General features: G+C 39.4%; 1 protein-coding gene across 7 annotated transcripts in view; it reads right to left on the bottom strand.

Annotated features, from left to right (window-relative positions):
- Positions 1 to 20,138, bottom strand: part of EHBP1 (EH domain binding protein 1) — a 221,909-nt gene that overhangs the window by 4,817 nt on the left and 196,954 nt on the right. For all 7 annotated transcript variants that reach the window (XM_030448584.1, XM_030448583.1, XM_030448582.1 and 4 more), the window contains 2 exons: positions 4,437 to 4,536; positions 3,182 to 3,255 (listed from right to left, as the gene is read on the bottom strand). In XM_030448584.1, the coding sequence (XP_030304444.1) occupies positions 3,182 to 3,255; positions 4,437 to 4,536 (174 nt within the window). The remainder of the gene's footprint in view (positions 1 to 3,181; positions 3,256 to 4,436; positions 4,537 to 20,138) is intronic.

The raw sequence follows: 20,138 nt of genomic DNA, 5'->3' as shown, positions 1-20,138 counted from the left end.
AGGCCATTTGATAGGATTCTGCTGCTGAACCTAATCAATCTATGGAATACTGTGGCTGTGCGGTGTAACAAAGCTAAAATAGATTTACAAATGGGGTTTTAGAGGATAAGCTCCTCCACAGGATTACATATTGATTTTAAATATAAAAAGCTTATCATATAAACCATAACTACAAAAATAGTGAACCTATGCATAAATCCTTTTAGAAGAGCACCCACTTCAAACTATAAGCCAAGAATAAATCAAGATGTACAAAATCCGAAAGAAGATCCATTTCTTGGGCAGAAAATGAACACACCACCCCAAGGTGTGCAAAAATGAACGTATCTTTTCTAAGGAGGCATTAAATCTCCAATGAAAAAAAAAAAAGAAAGAAAGAAAGAAAAGAGTGAGAGGAAAGGTAGTGGAAAGTCAGGCATCCTGCCACTCAGCTGCGGATGTGGTGAAGATCAGGCTGAGAAATGCAGCACCTTGTTTAGATGAGCTGTGCAGCTCCCAGCCAGCCAGCCAAAATGCCTCCCCTTGTGCACAGGTTAACACAAACCCAGAAGCCTGTCTTTTCGTTGGTGTATTAGGCAAGGTCGGAGCAGTCTGGGCAGTGGCAAGAGAGGAACACTTTCCAGCTGGACCAAGACAGCGCATTAACTCTCTCTTTCTTATCTCTACGGCTAAATTGGGAGGGGGGTGGGGGGGAAGAGTAACCCTTTTTTTACCACCCAGGGTTATTCATGTGTTCCACGTGAAGTGCCGTAACACTCCAAAAGGCCATTCAGCTGCCTGTGCCTCCATTTTAGTGGCTGGCTAAGAGGACACTGTCTCCACATCACTGAACACTACAATGGTCAGCACCTCCAGACGCCAGCGCTGCCCACACGCTGCCTGTGCAGGCAGGGCAGGCCGGCTGCCAGTAACCCGCCTTTATCTGCCATCAGCAGGCTGCTATCTTCTGCATGGCTCTCTCTCTCTCCTTTTTTTTTTTTTTTCTTACTTTTTTTTTTTTTTTTACTTTTTTTTTTCTGTCATCAGCTAGCTAAGTAAATTGGTTGATAGATTTTTAAACAGAACAGTCACGCGTGGAAGAGTTAGAGCAATTTACCAAAACAGTAATTATCACCTTTCAAAGACTTTCCTTTTTTTTTTTTTTTAAAGTTTCAGTTTGGGTTGGTGTGTTCTGCTTTTCTTTTAGACAAACAAACCGGCCCCATCCTGTTGTGTGTATATATATATTTATTATTCTCCTGCCCATTCAAATTGGTGTGGGTAAAAGTGAGATTTGTCTTTTCAACTTTTTCAGAGAGCCCAAGTGCTCATTAACAGTTGGGTAAATGGCCTCGGAGCAGACAGTGCTGGGATGTTCGAGCAGCCCATGCTTCTTTGGGGAAATCATATTATAAATGTTGTGCTTTTACTGGTTTTTCCCCCAAAATGCATCTTTGCACCCCAGCACACGTTGGTCACAGGAAACAGTAACAGGCACTGATACACATATCAAGAGGTGAGGTGTCACAAATGTGTATTTTGACTCTCCACAGGTGTCTTATTGGGAGAGTTTCTCCTTTGATATGTTTTTTAGGTAAAAGGAGAGTTCTGCTGAAAGTTCTAGCAGACTAGTAATCTTACTGAGGGTCAAAATGCTGACTTTGTTATATAACTAAAAAAAATCCAAAAAACCCCAAATTCTCCTGCACTTATGTTTTCTCCCTAAGCCCCTCTTACCACACACCAGTAGCACAAAAAAAACCCCAAACAACAACAACAACCAACCAAACAAAAAATACTTTCCTGAGTTTTGGCATCTCTCCTTAAACTTAAAAAGAGAAATTACAAAAGGACAGATTCTTGTTCAAGTCAGTATGTGAGTGGCAGAGGCTGCTAGGAAAAAAGGCTGCTGCTAGGACATTCTGAGACAGCAGAACATAAGATGCAATTAAACATTAAAATTTTGGATTTAAATCCAGTATCTCTTAACTCCTCCATGCTCTTACAGTGTTTTATGTTTTAAATATTTCATCAGTATGATTCCCAACTAAACTGGCTTGTCTCTGCAGAAAGCACTGTGTATATTTATCACTCAAGTTTATTCAAGAATATAGTGAATACAATCTTATGCAAAAAACATAACCACAGATGGAGAGATACATAAAACTACCTGAAACCTGCTGCTTTTTTCCTACAAACTTATGCTCCCAGTGAAGTCTCCAAACTAATTAGAATTGATTTATTATGGATCAGGTACCTTATCAGGTGAAGAAAGAAATTACCATGGACAGTCAAAGGGTTGAGAGGTCAATACAGAATAGCAAAATCAATTTGCATTGATTAGACAAAAGGTCCATTTTACGGAGCCCAAAGGATTAACTTTTAAGCAAACATCTTTGAACTATAAGACAGCATTTGTGACTGAGAGGTATAAGCAGTGCAGCATTAAAAAACACTTAAGATATTTAAAGAAGAAAATAATGCAAGCAATGGTTTAAGCTATCTGGATGTTTATTTTTTATTATGAATCATCCCCAGGATTATTGTACAATTCACTTGAAAGCCCTATGGAAAGGATGCAATTGTTTCATTTATCCCGTGTGTCAATCTCCCCATGAGTTTTCATTCAGGTAAGGTGACTAAACTCGGGAGAGGTGCAGGGAAGGGAGAAAACCTATGCAAAGGATCGCACTAATCCTGGTGCTGCTTGTGATGAAATATTTACTTGGCAGACGTAGTGTTTTTACCACCAAATCTGAGACTTTTTTCCCCCAGTGAGATACTGTTGTAAAACAGATCTGAAACATCAAAAGGCTTCCTTCTGCGGGTCACCCCGTCTGTTTTCTGCAGCACCCAATGCCGCAGGAAAGCTAGAGGAGCGCTACCACAACAAGAAATAATAAACCCCAGACAAATGTTCTTTACCTCCTCATGGTTTTGTTTTCAAAGTTTGTTCTGAGGAGACCGTATTTCTTCGTCCCATGTTTTTGACTCCTTCCCACCCCTACTCCCTTCCCCAAATAAAATTTAAGAGTGGGAGTGTGGACCCAGTGTGTTTGCTGTGTGTTGTCACTTGAGATGATGTAAATACCAGCATTAATTCTTCACTGGGCTTCAGAAAAGCCTCCTTCTTTGATACTTGCAGGTAGCTGCCTTTGACAGCACACATTTTCTTTCCTTTGGTACCCAGCATTGCTCTTACCTTCAATAGCAAGCATTGCTCTTAGCTCCCGGTTCAGCAGTTCGTAGCGCCTTTCTAGGTCATGTTCTTTTTCCCTAGGCAAGTTGCAAAAGTTCATCAATATGTTAATTACTAAATCATTAAACGCTTAAAAGAACCTTTAACTTACATTGATTTTAGGACTCGTAACTGACTTTTCTCTTTAACTTTAAGCTACTCCAAACAAATGATACACAAACTTAAAACCTTGCTCAGGTGGCATATTCAGTCACAGGGCCTTTTCATTTCCTACAGTGTCAGCTTTAATTCCGTCAGTTTAACTCCATTGTGCTACAGGACGTAATTATTTCATATTCATCCTTGGAGCGGCTGTTGTGGAATGTCCTAAGTATAAAACATTCCCCTGGATCTAATGAACAAATACCAGCATCAGCCTGTTCACCAAGATAATATGACACTGGAAGTATTATCCTATATATACATTCTGCCCTATTGAATAATGAAAATTAGACACGGGATTAGAAAGCTTAATATTTTGAAGGTAGAATCTTCTGTCAAGTTCAGACATGGTAGGAAATCCGTGAGCACAGGCTCTTCCCAGGGAAGTATGCAGGCGCCTACACTAGGTGGCATTGCTGAAAGAAATCTAATCAGACTGCAAGAGAAGCTGGAAAGGAAGCACTGAGGGCAGGACGCCTCTAAAAGCGAGCGGCGTCTTCTCCCTTCTGTGCTCGTGATAGCAGAAAAAGTTTATTTGCCCTTACTTTGCAACTTGCCCTTACTCTGCAGTATTGGTGGTATCACCACACCATGACTGATGCACTAATATCCTTTCAGCAGCCCAGTGCTGCTGAAGTAGCGATGGGATTGTGGATTTCTACAAAGCAGGTAGTGACTCACAAATGTTCCTCTCTTTCCGAATAGTCTTCACCTGTCACATCTGAGGTACAATCCAAATCTATTTGTGCATTTCTAAAATGTAATTTTATTCTACTGCTGGGTCTTTGAAAATGTAACTGTGCTTAATTTTTTTTTCTTTTTTTTTTTCACAGCTCTGGCTAATCTTGTGTCATTGCACACTTCTCATTTTCAAGTCTGAAATATGAGAAGAACAGGTTTCTCCACGTGTTCCAAAAAAATCATCCACGCTATTCACTTTTGAGGGGATATTTTTGAAGTCTGATGGGAAGAAAACAAAACAGTTTCGCATCTATCTGCTGGGTAAATATTCCCCTAAATAATCCTTTTGTAAATACATGTATCCATCAGTACTTACAGAAGAGAAAGCTGGTTCATCCGTCTTATTAAGGCATTCTTCTTATTAACCAGCATGAACCATTCCTGCATCATAGCTTCTTCTTCTTCTGTGTTTCTTCCTGCAATCAAAAGAATTTAATTACTTACATGACATTTCATAATTTGGGCTACATATTTCATTTTAGGTTTTGGAGTACAGGTCTCCAACGTGATTGTGCAATACAAGGCGTAATGATAAAAATATCATATGACTGTAAGTCGTTCCATCCAATTCTTCTTCCTCCATAAATAGATCTTTGAAAGCAGCCACAATGGGCATACATTTCAGTGTTCTTTATCACACTGATACCCTGACCTAATAAACACCTTTTAAAAAGCATTGCATCTTTTGAATTCTTATGAGAGAACTATATTGGTGGGATTTTCTCAGTGAAAAAAAACCCAAACAGAACACCTTGCTACTAAAAGATGTCTGGTCATCACAGGTCTTCAAACATGAAAATAATTGTTGTGGGCAAGATCCATTCCAGCACAGGATTCCAGTCAGGATGGTGTGGTAGCTGCAGAGATGGTAATCCTGAACCCTTGGCCAAGGCACAGGCACCTGCTCAGCTTGTCTGTGCTTAAAGCCACTATTCCAGATGATAAGCTAGATAGAACTTCTCTTCAGCCTGCAATCAAAGGGAGCATCTGCCCAAACATGAATGATTTTGTGGTCCAGGCCCCCATGTGTATGCACATGGACTAGCATTCCTTTTCTCAGCTCATGTCCATCATTGCCTCCACGCAGGATCAGGACCCTCTGGAGCTCACCTTCAGGCAGTGCTACGCTCTACTGGACTAAATCTCTAAGTTACCATGTCTATACCATCAGGCCATGTGGGGGAAAGAGAGACAACAGCTCAGTAGGCTCCTGACTTTCCTTTCCATGGAGCAGGGTCATTCAGCCAAATTCCACTCTCTCTGAGCTGGGAGACTAGGAGAAACCTCATCAAAGTCCTTTGTGGAGACTGTACCTCTATACTGACCTGCCATTCTCATTTCTCAAGTTGAGCTGAGTAGCAAAGACTACAGGGTCCTAATCAAATTACAGCATTCACATATTTTACTGTTAAAATTAATCTGTGAAGAAGATTGGAATAGTGGCAAAGGAGCATGAGCTGGGACTTCTGAGTACTTCTCCCAGCTTCAACACTGCTTCACCAGGAAGCTTAAGCAATATGGGAATAATCACCCACACTGATGGGGTAACTTCTAGGGCCCTAGAAGTTACCTGTTTGATGAGAGTAAAACGTTTTGAAATTGCTGATACAGGTTTTGTACACTCAAGGAAGATATCTTTTTAACTTAAACCATAGGACCCCTAGCTGCAGACAAGTGATTTCCAGCAGCAGAAGCTGGAAAGACACACACAAAAAAACCAAAAAACAAACCCTGAAAACCCTGTTTTTCTCTGAAAGAAAACTTAGTTTCTTAATGGGAGCATTTCAAGTGTTTACACCTACATGTCTGCCACACTCACATTCACACCCAACGTTACAGTAGTGTGCAGGCCCAGCTCTGCATGGAGAACCACCTCCTCACCTGGCTAGGACTCTGCTGCATGCCTGAATGTCACCAGCCTTTGTCCAAACTCATGTCCCCCTGCCGTGGCCTGTGGGCTTGGCACATCCACACAAGGGAAGTAAAAGGAGGTCAGGGAAGTGGGTCAGCTTGGGATGGAGCTGGCAGACTCACATAACAAGAAAAAGTTCTGATGTATGGCATGCTTTTCTTTCTGATGTGAGATCCCTTCATATACCCACTTATCACCCTGGGAAGCTACTAGCTGATGAAACTGTTCCTAGAGGGTGCTTTTAGGGTACACAATCTGATAGCAGCAAGATGGGAAGTGCAGAACACCCTAAAGTAGGGATGACCCTATAACCTTTTTCCAAGCAGAAGAAGCAAGGTCCAGCTCCTGGATGATGGAGCAACAAAGGAAGAAATTTGTCACATAGAAATGCTCCACTTCTGGTTTTGTGCATAAAATATTAGACCATAGCATTTACAATAATATTCAGCACTTCAGCACTCCTCTGAAGAGGATTAAAACTTACAGGTACACTTTGCTGTTAAGTTACAGATCAAAGGCATTGCTGTATTAGTCCATCTAGTGGGGTCTGCTTTTAGAAGGATATGAAATCAATATTAGAAACCCTTCATTTAAATGCACTGAGTAGATGAAATTTATTTGGAGGAGAGGGCAAGTAAAAGAGGAGAGGTGTTTTTTTTTCCCCTTGCATAATGATCAAGTTTATTCTGTGATACACGATATCATCACACAGCATGTGAAAAAAAGTTTTTGCAAGCAAACATACATGGCTATAGTAACATTTCAATCAATATATTATCCTAAATTTGTTTGGTTTGGGTTGGTATGGGACCTGTGGCTAAAAGATGCCATTATGAAGCCAAGCTCTTGCTGCATCTCATTTTGCCAGCTTTGAAAAAAGAAATGGGAGACAGAAATGTTTTAAAGGAGCTTGAATTTGAATTTCATGCCATGCAATCTCAGTGTAAGAATGGAAACATAAGATAGAAGCTTCTTTCTATTAATGCATTCCTCCTAAATAAAGTTAGTTGCACCATATAACGAGAAAAGATCTAGGTAGAGCTTGGAGCTGCCGAGTCAGATCTGAACAGGTCCCTGTTTAAATATTTCCACCCTGACACCGAAGCACACACAATATCCATAAAATAGGCTGCTTTAAAACTGAGTTAACAAAGTCTTGATTGTTTTTACAGAATTTTTAATCTGTTTTTGTATTCGCTTTGGACCCATGTGATGCCCTGACACCGGTCATGTGATATCGGCTGCGATAGGCACAAATCCCCGGGCAGCAACAAAAGAAGAAAGAGTAAAAAAGAAAAAGCTGAGAAAAAGCTTGCAATTTGGAGAAAGGCCAATTGTACCCTGGCGAAGGCCTTTTTGATCAGTGAAATGACACATGTGTGCAATATTAATAGCAGTCGATGCTGATATTTTATTTGTTGACTGTCAGCTTTTAAATTCTTGTGCACAAAGCTGAAACAGATTCTTCCCATGCAAGCAAAATAAAGATGAACTGCTATATATTAAATTTTTAAATAACTCTTTTCCAGTAAATACAGTGCCATTAGCACGTTACTACTTTTTAAATTATTTTTTTCCTCGGTGGAAGGATGCACACAAAACACTCGACAAAGGAAAAATGAATGTTGTTACTGCAGCAATATTACAAGCTAAACTCACATTTAGAATTTTTAAATAAAAAATTTAGAAAAAGCCTTTTTCCAACATGGTTTCACTCTGTAAAACCCTGCTGCTCCTGGGGTTGTTTTTGTTTCCACTTTTCAAGTGTAAAACAAGTACTTAATTGCCTTGCTACAAATGCTTGAAATTTAAAATTGGGAAAATATCCACACTGTTCTCAGGGAAAAAAAAATACAGTACAGATTATTTAAATGAAGTGAAAAACATGTTTGAGACCAAATCGATCCCATGCATACAAACCCCTTATCTGAGCCAGTACAAGATGATGAAAATCCATAAATAGCTCGGAGATCTTAAACTTAAATTTTTTTCCATAATACATGCATTACACTATTGTTTTCGATAAAAAACAACAACAACAACAACAAAACCCTTTTAAAGCTAGTAAGTTGGACCATTACAAATTAATCCTGACTTTAATAACTGGTTAAAGACCCCTTCAGCTTTATAAGTAACAAAAAATATTAAAGCCTGTGATCACAGCGAGCTTTTCTCATTTCTCCTCTAACCATTTGTTATTTAATCCAATACTAGTAATCCAATTTGTCCATCAGACTTTTAAAGGGCAGAATGCAACTTCCCCAGCTTAGACACTTTTCAAAGTACAATATATTTTTCAAATGAATGCTGGATGTTTCATTTTTTCCCCAACTGTTCCTAGCTCTAATGCATGAGGAAAAAAAGAACAAGATGAACATTGTTCGTACTGATTAAGTAAGAGCTCATTAAAGAGCTGTCAGTGCCGTACTTTGAATATGCATGAAGCATATAATCAGATCTAGTACCGTCACTAGAGGAGAATACGGTAAGTACAAAGGATTGATTTAATTACTTAGAGTGGGCTGTGGTGGTAAAGCAGTCTTGTTAGTGAAAAAAGAAAAGGAGGTTGTATTCTGGCACGGTTAGGGGAAAAAGGCAGTTTTAGCTTCTGCCACAATACCTAATCTCAGGATAAAGCACTTTACATTGTAGCTTAAAATGAAGACTGTCAGTTTTCTCAAAAGACCAGAATTCATCTTATCTTGTTTAACCTCACCTGGTTAACTATCTAGCAGAACATATTTATTCTCTTTAACATGTAATTATGCTTATACCTTTTTATCCTATAGTTCAATAATGACTTCTGAAAGCAGTCTTCAAATACGAGCGCGTAGTGCTGCAAACATCATACGCATGCAAAATGCTTGGTAAGAGATTTGAAAAATGCAGAACCAGAAACTAAGAGGAAACAGTAAGTACACGTGCCTTTATGGAAAAAGACAATACAGCTTTTAATGTTGGACTTTATTAATAGATAGGTTCTGAGGAGGTGAGGTGGAGTCTGCCAAGGTTTCTATAATTTATTTTCTTCCCCCCCTCCTTCCTGCTCTTTTTTTTTTTTCCTTTTCTTTTTGTCTTTTTTTTTTTTTTTTTTTTTTTTTTTTTCTTACCCCCCCCCTTTTTTAATCAATCCATTCTCGTTTTATTCTTCTGCTAGGAATCCAGGGGAATTCTCTCACGGCAACTCTCAGTGCCATTTTCTAATTTCATTGTCTGGCTTGAGTGGTTAAGGATGCATGCCCTATTCTTCTCTTCACTTGACATCTACCAGAACCCTCCTCAATGATTAGGAACGAATGCAACACCAAGCCTGGAATAGCACAAGACCCTAAATTCTACCCTTACATGCAAGAAACTCCTACTGACTTCTGAGTTGTGATTCTGCACTGGAATAGGTCCTGCACAGGACTCAATAAATGCTGCAGCATAAAGTTTGGTGGTTTTGTCCCTTACTAGCAAAAATTTTAATGACATCCAAAATAACGATAGACAGAATTTAATGATAGCAAAAAAACCCCCAAACCCCACCCCGAACCTCTTTCATTTCTCCTGTGGTTCATCACACATATTCAAATAGGATTTTCTTGACTGTTATTCAAAACCAACTTGAGCCAATTTTCATCTACACTGCTCAAGAATTACAAGCATGTTTATATGTTACCATCTTTGAGAATAAAAAAGACTAGTTTAACATTGTACAGCTTCCAGACAGTCTTTTTAAAATACCTTTCCCTTCACATTCTTCAGGATTTACAAATGGATTTTTGTTTACACAGTAAGCTAATTATTTTTTAAATATTTAAATAACAAACATCTTGACAAATGTCTCTTCTGAATCAATTTGGAAAAACAATTTATATTTTTTTTCCTTTCCTGCTAAAAAATACTTCCAAATCCACCCCTTATGTCCAGCTATCAGTATGTATATGTGCCATTAGACCCATTATTTTTAAGCCGTTTGGGCAGCTCGTCAGGAGATAAACTCAGTATGGATTAACATGGTAAAACTGTACATTGTTAAGAAAACAGAGAAGAAAATGCTACAAAACACTGTGAATACCACTTAAAAGGAAGAAAAAGCAGCAACGTGCAGGGACAGGATCAGTTTACAGAGCAAATGGATGAACACAGCAACTCCTCTACACTTTATGCGCCTGTAAAACTGTCAAGATAAGCCAACAGATTAGTATTTTTTTTAAAAATCCTTAAATGTGAATATATTTAGCTGTTGTGCAGAAATGAATTACAACCTGTGGAAGATAAATAATAAAGGGTTTCTATCAGCATCCCAAACCAGTTCATTCATTCTGGCAAGAAATAACAGGTTTACAGAAATCACTTTGTATGCCGTCTTAAGCAGTAATTGTTTTTAAATTTTATTTGCACTGCGTATAGAGTGTGTGCCATGGTGTCACGGTTAAACACAGAAAACTCCCCATGTCTCCCCTTTTACCTCAACAGAACTACATGAAAAACAACCTACTTAAGACAGAGCCCATTCTTCACCCATTTGCTGATGTTTACACACAGTTTTAAAATAGAATAGAAGAAGCTTTCTTCACTCAACACACTTGGGTGAAGAGGCCAGCAGGAGAATGCCAGCGCATGGGAACCAGAGCGGGGCAAATAACGACACACACCGCCCAACTTCGCTCTGCTCCTTCCTCTTTCCGGGCTGTTTGTTAGTTGACAGAAGCTAGGTGACCACCAAGAACCATCCAAACGCCAGCAAATTCCACAAATTTAATGGGAAGGTCTCTTGAAAAAAATACCCAGCCGCCTCTATTTATTGGCCTGCTGAATAAAGAAGTTGCTTTCACCCAATCAAGGGGGACGAGTTTTTACGAGTTTCTCCATTAGGAGCGAGCGGACAGCTTGCCTTGTTTACCCAAAGGAGAACATGATTAGCAAATAAAGAACTGTTCTAGGATGTGTCTCATCTTGTCTCATAAGAACCTGGGGAAATGCACTGAAATTGAAGGTGGTGTGTTTAAAACCGATAATAAGAATGATCTTTCCTCAAAGCCTCAACATTTACCAGTAGAACTTGTTGCCACAAGGCAATGTTGAAACTAAGAGCTCAGCAAGTATTAAAACCAGGCTGAATGTTGAATATAGAAAGGCAAAACTGTAGCAATAAATATTCAAACAAACAAAAAACCATGGGAGGTCAGAATTGAATGCTCCTGCTTTAGGACATGATCTAACCTTTGATTTTTAGGGATTAGGTGAAATATTCCGTGGGGCCAAGTTAGCCTGTAGCCAGCCCCTGTGGAGTTCTTCCCTCTGCCTGAGTTCAACTCGTACCTGCCCCTCTACAGGACACTGTGCTCTGGACCACACCACAAAGCTGATCCACTCTGGCAATCCCAGCTTTACAGAAAGGAACCGTGGGAAGGGACGAGAAACATATTTTAGCTGACCAACTTCACACCACTGACAAAGGCTGATGGAACATCTTATGCCTTTTGAAGACAACAGCATACTTCCCACTAAATTTAATAGTCTCATCTCACTCATGGTCAACACCTTATACACAGATGAGCTTCTGTTTTTAATGCGAGTTACTGAATCTAACAAATACTAAAGCAGAGAATCCTATATTCACAACAGGTATTCCTTGTAATGGAGAGTTACATGAGACCTGCCACAAAATGTGTCCACCACAACTGAAAGCTATGGTGAAGACTTTTTAAATGACCACCGATCCACAGTTTTTCACCAAGTGAAACTGAGGCATCCCCAAAGAAACCTGCTTTCTGAAATATCACTCTCCTCTGCTCTCAGAGGACTACTTTCTGTTGAAAAGCTCAGAATTTTGCTTAAAAAAATTCTTCAAAGTTCTTGGAGTCAAAATGGACCCTGCAGTAGGCGTTCCACAGCATGAAGAGATGAGCTGCTCCACCTTGAGCTTCACACCTTCTATTTCAGATTGCCATGCTCATCTTTCTTCCAAAATATTTCTCCCTTTCACTAAACAAGGACCTGATCAGTTATTAATAATTCTTGAAAATTGATGAGAATAACCACCAAGAGATAAACGGGATGGGACCTGTTGTTCAGATGACATCGCAGAAAGTTATCTAGAAGACAAATCCCTAGCACAGTTTTCTGAGTCTAAACTGGATGGGAAAATGCCTAAGGAACATTAGAAAGGCAAATTCATGGCCACTAACTTGCTGTCTGAGAGCTGTTGAGAAGGAGACATTGATGCCCACACAATGGAGTCCCATAAAGGTAGGTAACGACTGCCAAGAATCTGCCAGGCAGAGTTACATTGCTGTGCATTGTGCCCCCAAAAGTCCTGTAACCCTAAGGAAATGGAGCTGCTGCCAAGGGAATGCCTTTATCACAAGCACACATCAAATCAGCTTAATATCAATCAGGAAATTTCTTAATTTCTTTGGTTTCTGGAATCTAATAAATCAGAGAGGCTATTTAAAATTTTGAGAGCTGTGTAAACAGAAGGTCAGGGTTCTGACCACATCTCAGTGCGTGAGAGGATTTATTCTACCTGGGGTGGGACTGACTCACAGGAAGACAAACACTTGTGGCCTGCAGTCTTGGCAACCTAAAATTATCACAGGACTGAAACTTCCACAAAAGAAAAATTGCCTGAAGCATTGCTGATTTTCTCTACATGACGAGTCAACACAGCAGCCACTAGAAAACATCAGAAAATCAACAGAAACAGAATGCCTGGGCTTGATAAAGATTACAAATATATTTTAAATGTGGGACCATCAATCCAGACCACAAAGGCGTATCGTTTGTGGCCCAAAACTCAGGCAACAAGAGAGGAGATTCAATACGGATAGACTCAAACCTCTGACACTATGGAAGAAACAGTAGTTCATGCTTGGAAATTCACCAAGAAAGAGAGGATGTTCTGGCAGATGAACCATTATGCTTGCTGGTTGACCTGCAGAGTTGAATGTTTTGTTATGAATGATGGTAGTTCCTCTATGGCTCACAACTGCTCCATATACCAGTTGCCTGTTTACTTGGAAGTGACGGCTGGGTAAGATTCTGAAGTGAGAGACCGGTTAACACTAAAGCAATTGGATTGTGCTCTATTAGGCATCATATTGTCACATTTTTACCAAGTGTTGCCTTATTTCCTTCAGAACAAGGGCTGGGAAGGGGTGGTAGACAGTATAAAATTACCTCCTTAAAGGACAGGGCTGAACTTAACCCAAGATGGCTGGGATTGAATGTGACCTTGTACTGGTGTTAATGAAGCTGCCTACTCATACTGGGAGCTGGCAGGTTAGTACTTCTGGGATCCAAAGTTTCCCAGGGCTAACTGGGCAAGTTCATCTAGGATGAGGTAACCTGGAACTCCACAGTTTCCAGGTTTGACAGAAGAGGAGGTGTTTTTCGTGGTAAACTGTAGAAAACCATGAAAAAACAACAAGGCCCAGGGTGACCAAAGAGCCTTTCTCCTTGCCTTCTTTTTTACAGACAGGCACTGATGGTAGGGAAAGCTATCTTCCAGGCATAAAGCCAAAAACTATGCCTACCACATGAAAGAGCATTTATACTGCCATACCGCAAAGAAAGATGGAAATCAGTTAAAAGAAGCAAGTGTCTGTTGGGTCTTGCAAGACTTCTGGAAGGTTCACAAGTCTATTCATAGTGCCTAGGGCTCTCCCAGAGTAGCCTCCTGTGCTCAGGCTCTCTTCTTCAAGCTAGCTTCAAGTACTTTGTTGATAGGTTCTTTTAAGGCAATGATGAAGCTACAAGCCAGGGAAACACGGAGAGGAGGCCAACATGTGGTCAGTCCTTCCAACCAATGGCAATTCTGTGTTACTTTGAGAAAAAAAAACCCATAAATGTGGTCATTATTGATGCTGAGCTGCTTTATTGATTTAATGAACTTGGTTTGGGAAGGCTGAACATGCACACTGTCCACATCTGATGTTTGAAAGGTCTCCTTCCTGGGAACTGCTACCTACCAATGCACAGAATTAAAACTGAGGAGATGTGGTGAATTCAGAGCCAGAACTGTAGACTCCATTGTTGGCATGGTGACAGTTCCTCATCTGTAGAAATGATGGGTACATGGAAAAGGATGGCCAGATGGTCTTCCTTTACCAAAGACAAGTCATGATTGCTTCACAAGAACTGCTAATGGGAAGACATCAAGATGGGAGAGGAAAAAGTTTGCCAGGAAGAGACTGAGGAGGCAGCATGACAGAAAGGAAACTGAAAAAAGGTTGAGAAGCCTCAAGAACTCAAGAAATCCTCAGCTGTTCATAAAATGCATGATTCTGGCAACTACAAAACCAGTACTTCATGCAGAAATTTGTGGACCTTGAAGACTGATGTCAGAAAAACAGTTTACTAGTGTGCCAGTTTATTTGCATTAACAAATTTTAATGAATGGCTTAGCACTGCATGGATTCAGTACTAAAAGCTTTTCTACAGAGCCCTGGGTGCTTCAGGTCCATCAAGTTACGTGTTTATACAACATAGAATCACAGTTACCATATTGCAAATGCGACTCCAGTCATAACATCATTGCAATTCTTTCACCCAAGGTTTAAGTAGTTGCTAAAACTGCCATTATCATAACCCTGGCTGCAAGTTAACACTCCTGAACATTAGAGAGAGAAGCACACTGTCAAGTGCTTTAAAATACTGCTTTGCTTCAAAAAAATCCCAGTAACTACCAGTGCATGGTTTTGTGAACTGCTAGTATGGCACAATAACAATCACTGACTCTTGTGGCTGTATCAAAACCCTTCTTTTCAACATGAATTGGTGTTAGTAATATCATTCTAGTTTCCTATCATTAGGTGTTTGCAATAGAGAATGATCACACACTGGCACCAGCAAAAAAAAAAAACCAGGGTCACACATTCACCTACTTATTTTGCGATGCTTTCCCTTGCTTTTTATGCTAAATGTAAAAAGATAAAGATGTTTGCAGCACTACCTTTAAATTCTCTATCTTGCCAGAACTGCTGTTGCTATACTGTCCTTTCTCTTGCTGTGCTTCGGCATGTGCATCTTTGTCTTTCACAATATGGTTGGACAACTCTCTACCACCTCGTGGTTTGGCAAGTGTTCAGTTCATCTGAGATTAATCATGCTGAGCTAAGCAAAACAGCGGTGTACAGGGAAAGCAAGGCTGGAAAACTGCTATTAAAACTATAGTGTTATTAATTCACTCTTTCTGATTTCCATAAGATATGAAAGATAGGCAAATATGAAGAGACCCCAGTGATTTCCCTATCTCCTTATGTATATGCACCAGTATTTTCACACTGGCTGCTTGTGAGCTTGAAGACGGTGACAAAAACAATTTTTAAATGGAGTTCATCTCTCAGGCAAAACCGAACGTTCCTAATTTTCCTCCCCAAGCCCTGACACTGGTGAATACAAATCTGCATTTCCTTTTGAGAATTACAAAGAGAATTGTGAATTCCATTGTTTATGAAAGACAAAACTTGGCTTAGGGAGTAGGATGCCTCCTCCTAGTTTATCACTCCCTCCCCCAGTGTGAATTTGTGTTACGGTCTGGACAACTCCAGTACGAAGCATTCAAGATGGTGTAACACAGACTGGTAAATATGGCTTGATAATCAGGTTTGTAAAGGTGTGGAGCATATAAGGGATTTATTTTTGACAGTGAATCTATACACGCATGCATCATCAATCCCCCATTGAGAAGCAGACCACTCCAAGTGATTAATACAGCTAAAGGGGGCAGATAAGAGATCAATGACAAAAATCACCTGGTAAAAAAAGTAAAAGGTGTTGCATTAAAAGAGCTTTTACTTTGCATGCAAAACAATACCGAGAAACCTGTATTTTAGCACTTGTACTCAACAAGCACTCCAAAGTATGCTGGGATGAGAACAGAAACCCATCCTTTCTAATAATCTTGTGACAAAAGCTAAAAGACATCATCCTATTAACTAGTGATCTCAACTGCTAATGCAGAGTACTTCCTGGTGCCTTTTATGTAGAATGCTGCTATTAAAAAACCACTAAACATTCACTGTGAACAACACAGAATCATTCATCTTTTATCAGCATCTCTTGTTAGAGGAGTATGAGAGGGGCTGAAGGTGTCATTGATATTATAGAGTGGAAATTAATCAGAAATTTTTCTCATATTTTCCTCATCACACTCATTTACTTTTGTACAAATTTCCCCCTGCTAAAAAGTTCATACCCAGCCCCCTGTTGTACGCTTTTAAGTTGAGAATATTCAACGAGTGCGTCAACTGAAAGGCACCAGGTCCTAACACAAAAAGCATTCGAAATTCTCATTTAGTTGTCTTTATTTTGCTAGCGCCATGTGGTCCTTGAAGATGTAGAAAACACGGGAAGCCGAGTAAAGATCAGAGCAAGCTCATTAGCATTCTGACAAAATTGGAGTGGTGGAGATGTATAGTTTGCCTAGTTTGTCGTTTTGAAAGCTACCGGTGGTAAGCTTTCTATTTCATTGTGCTTTTGTCTTTTTTGGGGGTTTTCAACGCAGCGGGGTGGTTGTTAGCCTAGGTTTTCACAGTGCATTGTGGGAACCTTGCCTGCACATTCAGCTTATATAGTATCATCTGAGTTCAAGTCAAAAAGTTTTTGGTTTTTTTCCGTTTATTTCATAATCACCTATGTTAATGTGTAGTTGTTGTCTGCCTGTCAACACCCATACTGTCTGACACCCAGCTGCATAAAGTTAAAATAAAGAAAAGAACACAAACTCCCTAAGTAAAATACACTCTGAGCAGCATTTAACAATAAGATCTTTTAAAGATGTTGCTAGTTTTCTTCAAAAGACAAGATAAGAAATTAATTTAAATTGCACTGTTTAGAGTAAGCTAGAAATGAAGTTGAGACAGATCCAGTTGATGAGAATTCAAAAGAGATTCTTTCACCGTGTAAGATCCCCAGTTCTATTTTGGAGCCTCTTGAAGGAAGAATGGGCTTATGCTCCAGAATTATGTAAATAATGAATTACCTCTTAGAAGACCTAAAGAAGTTATCATTTTAGTAATTTGATTTTTTTTATTATTTTTTTTTTTAACATCAGGCTCACTTTGAAGGGCTAAAAGGGCTACATTAATGCTGCTATTCGACATGAACGTTTGCAAGTTGCAATGAAATGGATAAAGGTCTTTTTGGATGAATTTATCTGCTAAATCCTTGTGGTTGCCCTCCTATCTTGGATGATGACCCAAAAGAATGTCAACCGCTCATTTCCCAGAGAGCTGGAAAGAGTCACAACACAAGCCATAATCTGCACGTTCTCAAAGAACCATTTCAAACATTACATTTCACAAGCTGTTTAAAGAGATGTTTTTTTTTTTTTCCCCCCTCTCATCTCCACTCTCCTACCAGTCCTTCGGACATCATAGCTTCGGAAATGAGGGCTTTAACTAAGCTGAAACGTGAGTTTTTAAGTATTGTGCTGGTGGGTCTTGCATATGGGCACAGGCATAGACGCACTGTGCAACATGTGAGTGCCCACGGATTCCCAAGCACTTCAAATTCATGGTGCTAAATGTTAGCCACACTATGGCAGGTAAAAGCAAAAGCTAAAATCCAAATACATTAAGTCACTCCTAATTTACTCAATGTTTTGTTTTGGTTTTTTAATAATGTCTGTCAGGCTACTAAAATTGCAGACATCCCTGTAGTAGGGGAGGATAAAACCCGACTTGAAAAGACTTACAATGGTCTAGATTCAGATACAGTAAATTTCACAATGGAATGGGGATTAAAGATTTATTTACTTAGCAAGGGGGAAAGGATAAACAAGGAAAGGACCTGCTTTATACAAAACCTTCAAAATTCTTTCTTTTTATCATGCACTTGGATAGCATCATTATGTCTGTTAAAACAGCCTTAGAGCTGCAGCCAGCCTCTGTTGATCAAGAAAGACAAATGGTCAGGCCAAAGAGGGAACCCTGGCCCTTAAAAACAAAAAGAATACAAGCAGGTAAATTCCTGAAGACAGAAAGCTCTGTCTCCCATAGCCACATGAATTGACAAACCTAAATTTTTCCATCATATTAAAAATCTAATTTCATTCTATGTCTACGTGAAACACATGGATTTCATCACAGGAGCTGTATCCCTCCCTAACTAAAACCAACCTTCCAGCCCTGAGTATGTAAAATAGCAGGTGTTATTTCAAGCTTAATAGAAGGCAGAATTTGCCATCTCTGAGGTAGCACCTTTATTTCAAATCTGCTTTTAATCACTCAGTTCCTTTTCACTCAGGTTCCAACTCCTAGCAGAGACAAATAACCTGAAGACTGTTATCCACCCAACAGTAAGGGCAACTGAATTATTTTCTATACTTCGCAATGTGCTTATAGCTGCAAAATTATTTATCTCCTTCACTGCATTCTACTATGAAAGTTTCCTCCAGAAGAATCGCCGGGACCAGCCATATCAAATTAGAGGGCAGTCAGGAGTGTCTAAGTCCAGCTTTAAAACAAATATCATAACAATTACTTAGCCATATGGAAAATAGGGTATGTCTTTCCCGAAAGCTTTTATACATTTTCTATCTCAAATTTCAACTTCATTTGAAAATATTTCTGACTAGCAAGCTGCAAGATTGCTAAATATCTAACTGTTAACGCACCATGAAGAAAGAGACTCCTTTGAATGGCAGAACTTTTCCAAGATGCAAATGAACAATAATTTAATTTCGAGAGTGAATTAACTGAAGAATTCATTTTAATGTTTCAAAGTCTCCTAAATTAAGTGTTGGTTGCAACCTGTGCAGCACACACACATGCGTGCGCCCGTGCTCACATACATATGCTAACACAGCACCCCCGCTACACCCCACTCCCGTTTTCAGGAGAACTCACATTGTACTTATGTTTAGGTTCCTATGACTTAAAGGCCAGATGTTTCACAAATGACCAACAATTGGAGGTTAGAATAAATTAATGACTGATTTCTGAGCTTTGATGGAATTAAGCATGCTTCTTTTCTCAATGTGCCATGTGAATGTTCGCCCGTTAAACTTTTTTTTCTTTTTTTTTTTTCCCTTTTTTTTTTTTTCTTTTTTTTTTTTTTTTGACAAGTGAGGCCACCCGGCAGAAAACAACTGATGCAAAACCCAGGAGTAATCCCTCTGTTTAGTTCAACACTGTGGTTAGCCTTAACACTGCCTCTATTATCCAATGGATTTAGAGAAACTTTCATTTATTTGTTGGCCTCAGTCTTCCAACTTTGTTGCCTTCTTTAAAGGACCCAAGACTCATTCCTATGTAAATACATTTGCATAGGGACACAATGAAACTTTCAGGGACTCTGGATTAAACTTGCAGAACTAGATAGCTGCACTGCGCATATTTGTGATCTTCACCTAAGCACTTTCACAAATACATATCAGTAAATGAAGCCGATGTCAACTCTCGCTACAGGAACGCCTGGAGTTTAAAAGGATGTACCAAAGCCCCAAGCTCTGAAACAACGGGCAGACACAGCACCCAAGCGTGTAAAAACAACATATATAGTGAACAAAAAGTACTTTTTAAATAGGACCTGTTGAGATCAGGAGGTTGTTTGCTGCAAAATGTCATATTTTCTTTCTCTTAACACATTCCTGTTCCAACAGGACACTGGGATCCCTGTTGTAAAAGTCATGATTTGTAGCAACTTGTGTTTTGACTTGTTTTGTTTTTTTTCCTTGCTGCCTATTTCTAAAGAGAACCTAGGGTATAATGTATTATAATATACTGTACACAGTGTACAGTATTGTGGCTTCTTGCAGCCAATTCAAATATAAAGCTTTGCATCTAGCAAGTCCATTAGGAAACAGCACCAGGATTAATCCCTGCAATTACCACCCTCAAAAAATGCTGGTGGACACTCGGTGCAATTTCACTATTCCCACAGACAAAATGCCAATACCTTAAAGGTTTATATTCTGTAAGATCGACTTAAAGTATATACTAGGGACTGATTTTGTAATTTCACTCCCACTGATGACTGTGGGCCAGGAATTGCAACTGAATGTATTCTTTTGGTATGCATTTAAAGAGATAACAGCTTCTTCCAGGGGCTAAAGGAACATACATATCTATTTCCTTGTTTTGCAATACAGTCTTATTTAGTCTAGGTTAAAAA

This window comes from Calypte anna, chromosome 3 (genome assembly GCF_003957555.1).
Source record: "Calypte anna isolate BGI_N300 chromosome 3, bCalAnn1_v1.p, whole genome shotgun sequence".
Taxonomy (NCBI): domain Eukaryota; kingdom Metazoa; phylum Chordata; class Aves; order Apodiformes; family Trochilidae; genus Calypte; species Calypte anna.
The sequence above is the reverse complement of the archived record's forward strand: the minus strand, read 5'-3'. Positions and strand labels throughout refer to the sequence as shown.